Here is a 4,825-nt window from a genome sequence, read left to right as displayed (position 1 = left end):
GTTGTTTAGAGATCTAGGATGACCTAGGGTTTACATGTGGGATGGTTGGTTAAATCAATAAATCCACCTTCAAATGCAAAGTGTTAATCTATTAGGAAGATTTCATTGTACACAAGAAGATTTAGAAATTTTCTCATGTAGGAAAAGGGAGTCTTTTCTCAGCCTTTTTCATGCAATGCATAACATCATGAGCTTATGCTCGAGGAGCCACCACATACCTAGCTAGTTACAATTGGGGACAGGGGACCGCCAACCCCCCCCCACCAGGCCGGCGGTCCCCTACCCCCAATCGTACCTAGCTAGGTATGCGGCACCTCCGTCACAAAAGCTCATGATGTTGAGGTAAGCCACAATGTGAGAAATATTGTGAGAATTTGTCCAAAACTTCTTGTGGTATGGTAGCATTTGAGGAGAGGGGGAGGTCAACAGATGAGAACCAGTTACCCAGAGAAATCAATTAGCAAACAAATGTAGCCTTTCCAACATTCTTTCAGATGAACGAGCCCACGTGCACAAAGAAAACCTCTATATATCTCCCAATTAATAGCAACAGTGCACAAAGAAAACCTCTATATCTCTCCCAATTAATAGCAAGGAACACAAACATAGGCAGTCCCTTTGTTCAACCAGTCCAATTTCATCGGAGGATTGATGAGGTACACCATGCCTTGCGTTAGTAGTACATGAGCTATATGTTACAAAACATGGGACAGAAGTCCCGCCTTGTCAATCCTGCAACAAAGAGGAGAAGGACTCAAGGGGACAATGAACGTGTCACCAACTTTGTATCTACCTCTACATCTTGCATATGTTAAGAATAGCTTCCAACAATTCATGCAGAAAGTAAAACCATCAGTCAATACACAACGCATCCGCTCAATACCACAACTTAAAGCTCAAAACATGCTAGGGTGTCACAATGTAATGGTGTATTATGTAGGATCAAGACCCTTCGATATCCAAAACTCCCGCATTTGCATCTCTTTCTCTAACTGACTTGAAACATGCTGGCTTCCCTCTGCAGTCCTATCAATGAATGAAATCCTGGAATTCATTTTCCTGTGCATACCAAATGTCCACGTAGAAGATTAAGATCAGTAACACAATTGATGGTGCAATTGGCTATGGTGGATAAGCCAATGTACCACTTATAATAGAATCCTAATTAAAGAGATTAGAGAGAGACTAATTACACACTAATGACTCGTTATTGATGCGACAATAGAACAGAAATATCTTTACCCATACAACTTGTCCAAGCTAACAATAATCACATTGTTCTAAACAAAGTGAAAAGGCTGTGTTGGCATTCTATTCTAAAACAGAAAATGCAAAGAAAGTCATATGAGATTTCGATTCTTCACATGCAAATGTAGGTCCACAAAGTAGAAGATATTCGACTGTATGCCAATCTCCCTTCTTCACTAAGGCTTGCTTCAGTCAGCCAAAAACTTGGCAACACAGGGTACTACGAACTGCAGGCTATACAAACCAGCTTGACTCAGCATGTACCTCTCTGTTGTAGATGAGAGATTCATCTCAATGTGGGGAAAACGCATCTAAGATTAGCACTTTGGAGAGCAGGGTAATGTACAGACAAATTAAACCCATATTGTGTACTAAAAGATACTTATTCTCGATAATTACCAAATTCAACTCACAGTAATCTACACACATACACATAGTACCATCCTTTTTCTGAGGTATGCCATGGGATTACAAGACCGGTCTTTATTTCCCCTAAAGGCATTGAGGCCATTGATGAATCTATGATTCTCCTAAACACCAAAGTTGCAAACATTTTACAAAACCAAACTCTATTAAGTGCCAAACATTATTGAAAAGCTTACATGTCATTGTTTGCTTCAATAATATCAAAGCTTGAGCCTGTCCCTGGATTCCTTGCTATCAAGGCTGACTTCTGCGACCAAAATCCTGTCACAATTACCCATTACTAGCATGTCAAGCGATCCAGCAGATTTGCAATGAACTCCAATGTATTGACAATAAAATAACACATCATTGAAAGACAGAATAGCCGAAGCCGAGAAACAAGCTGTTTACCTTCTCCCAACATTGCCAGTGCAAAAAACAATGTAAAAATGAGTGCCCATATGGAAGCATTGGAGCTCGCCGGTCCCGAATGCCTTCTCCTCCTCTCGAATCGGGCTCTTCTAGAAGTCCCATGCAGGACAAGGATGGCATCACTGGTTTCATGCCTTGAGAGCCCATTGTCTGAATTCTTTTCCAAAGGCGATCTCGGCGGCCTAGGGGGTTTTTTGCATGTGTGCTTGAACCCCTTCTCTGCGTCATTGCACAATTTGCTGTGGCAAGGTAAGCTCCCTATTCTGGTTAGTTTTATGCTTCCTTTACCCTCCTTTTCTTTGTTCTCACCCTGCCTCTTCAAGGAAAAGCGGAACACGGATCCCCCTACCGAGTGGGATTTGCTGAGGCGATAAACCTTCACTTTGTTTCCATGTTGGGGGTTGCCATTACATAGATTTGATGTCTGCTCATGTATGTCAAGCCTAACCTCCTCTGTAGTAGGAAAGTTGTTGCCATTATGGTCGGGCAGCAAACTGCTGCATCCCTCGACCATGTCTGAGAGTCGAGTACCCGGGCTTTGGTCGTTACCGAAGCCAGGGACCAAGTTAGAAGCTTCTTTTACTGATATGGCACTTCCTGAACTGCTTGCATTTTCTGATAAATGGGCATTTTTGAGAGAGAGGCCCAATGGGTTCTCCATTTCCCTTGGTTTCGCATCTGCAATCCACGTAGAGCGGTCCTCCACAATGCACGATGATGCATTTTTCTGCCCTTCTGTGTCTGCTTGGCACATAGAGCTCGACTTTGCATCGCCCACTCCAGCAAAGAGAAAATCATTGATGAGTTTTTTCAGCTGGATCTCAAGCACAACGTCAGTTGAAGCAGGGAGCAGGCCTTGAGGAGGTGCCATAGCTCATCTGCGGATCAATGCATACGACCCCTGTTGCGAAGAAGCTACAGAGGTTCTAAGCTAAATAGAGCCTGCATTGCTCGCGCTCTCTCTCTCTCTCTCTCTCTCTCTCTCTCTCTCTCTCTCTCTCTCTCTCTCTCGCACAGTGGCGCAATAGCGCTTGTTGTGGGCGGAGCAGTTACCAAAAGGCAGAGACAGCGGGTAGGTGATCCTCCCTTCCAACAGGAAAACAGAGGAGGAGGAAATGGTGGGCGACCTTGAGATACAATAAGAGAGGCCTTTCCGCTATTGAGTACTGAGCTCCGAGCGATTGACTGAGAACGGAGTAGTGGAGACTGCGTGGCAGGAATGCCGGCTCTATGTATATCTTTACAAAGACCTTAGATTAGACTACAGCCGTGTGCATCTCCCCTATGAAGTTTTGTGTTGTCCTCTTTGTGTGTCAAGTTACCTCCTTTTCTAAAGTTTTTGTTGTCCTCTTTGTGTGACAAGTTTTCTCCTTGTGAGTGTCATGCACATGAAGAAAATTCTTCATAGTCAAGGATTTTTCAATCAGGCCCTTTGCTTGTGACACAGGAGATAGCTATTTGTTGTGCGTCTCTTACAACAACTCTTAGCTAGTTCACATGGACACTAGGTTGCACACATTTTCAGTTCCAATGGGGAAACTTTTTTCAAAAGTTGCGCACTTGTTGCCAACTGGTTGCAACCCTGCTCCTAGCTTGGGGGTGGAGCACCACAAGCTACCGCAGAAAACGACATGCCTCAAATTCGGGCAAGATAGAAAATCATGCTTCGCGTTAACTACGCTATCAAAAGGTCCTCCACTTCACGGGCTTCTTTTTTTTACCTCCGAACCCATCACCACGTTTTCCTTCTTCTCACCTCTGCACAAGCTGAGAACAGTAGCAACCTACAAAAAACCTGACTTAAGGGAAGGATCATAGGTCAGTGCTTATTGCTCATGTTTATCTTTGCCTCATGTAGTGCATGTAAAGACCTACCTCTAAATACCTCTTCTTAAATGATTGTCTGTTGTTTTTGTGCGCTTGAGAGGATGGAGCTTGCTTTATTCTTGCCTTGTCAATCCGAGTATTTGATTATGTCGTGATCATTAAGTTCCCAATCCCCCACTGTACTCTTCTTTTGGGTTGATCGACGGCCATGGTAGTAATATGCTGCAGATTGCATGTTATATTTATTGGAATGCCAGCAAAAGACTATGCCTTAAAGTATACTGACTTTTTGTAGGTTATTTTGTCGTTATTGTTTAGCTTCGGAGTTTTGAGCTTCATGTTTTTGTCTATTTGTTAGAGGTTGATGATTATTGTTATTGATATTTAGTTCATTTGTCTACTTTGTTTGCATAAGCTCCTATTGCGTTGTGTCAGAACACTCAGCGATGTCGGCTTGAAGTATTCTAGGCTAATTAATCCCTATCCTGTTGATATGGAGTTCACTATCTCCTTATCGATTGGAATTTGCACATCATGAACAAAAGGCTGCTTGTTTCAAGATTTATCAAGGCTACTTGCTTGTCAATACTGGAGTTGAACTTTGTGTGTGTGTGTGTGTGTGTGTGTCTGTGAGAGAGAGAGAGAGAGAGAGAGAGAGAGAGAGAGAGAGAGAGAGAGAGAGAGAGAGAGAGTGAGTACAATAGAGATTGAGAAGTCCATTTTTAGTAGTTGTGTCCTACTCCTCTTGCTTCCATGTTGTCATAAAATCTAATATCTAACCAAGCCAAATGATTTTCTTATGTTAAACTGATCATTTAATGTGGAAGGATAAACGGGGACAAGGGTTAGGATATAGACATGTCCTTACAGATCTACCTCAACACGGGGCCAATGGTAAAGGGGTCCAAATGAG

At 42.9% G+C, this 4,825-nt stretch overlaps 1 protein-coding gene across 1 annotated transcript; it reads right to left on the bottom strand.

Moving 5' to 3' along the window:
• Nucleotides 1–553: 553 nt before the first annotated feature.
• LOC147450324 (uncharacterized) lies at nt 554–3,310 on the bottom strand. Its single transcript, XM_086519582.1, has 3 exons — nt 2,065–3,310; nt 1,851–1,935; nt 554–1,059 (listed from the first exon to the last, which is right to left on the bottom strand). The coding sequence occupies exons 1-3, from the start codon at nt 2,954–2,956 to the stop codon at nt 933–935; spliced, it is 1,104 nt and encodes a 367-aa protein (XP_086375708.1). The 5' UTR covers nt 2,957–3,310; the 3' UTR covers nt 554–932.
• Nucleotides 3,311–4,825: the final 1,515 nt, after the last annotated feature.

This window comes from Adiantum capillus-veneris, chromosome 9, assembly GCF_014529385.1.
Source record: "Adiantum capillus-veneris isolate H3 chromosome 9, ASM1452938v2, whole genome shotgun sequence".
Classification (NCBI taxonomy): domain Eukaryota; kingdom Viridiplantae; phylum Streptophyta; class Polypodiopsida; order Polypodiales; family Pteridaceae; genus Adiantum; species Adiantum capillus-veneris.
This window is presented reverse-complemented; position numbering and strand designations above follow the sequence as displayed.

What these genes read in the sequence shown, in the direction of transcription:
- LOC147450324 (XM_086519582.1), bottom strand. Translation starts at nt 2,956, where the DNA reads ATGGCACCTCCTCAAGGCCTGCTCCCTGCTTCAACTGACGTTGTGCTT. An exon ending in ACTGGCAATGTTGGGAGAAG is followed by an intron (nt 1,936 to 2,064) that starts GTAAACAGCTTG and finishes TAATTGTGACAG; the next exon opens with GATTTTGGTCGCAGAAGTCA. An exon ending in ATTGAAGCAAACAATGACAT is followed by an intron (nt 1,060 to 1,850) that starts GTAAGCTTTTCA and finishes TGGTATGCACAG; the next exon opens with GAAAATGAATTCCAGGATTT.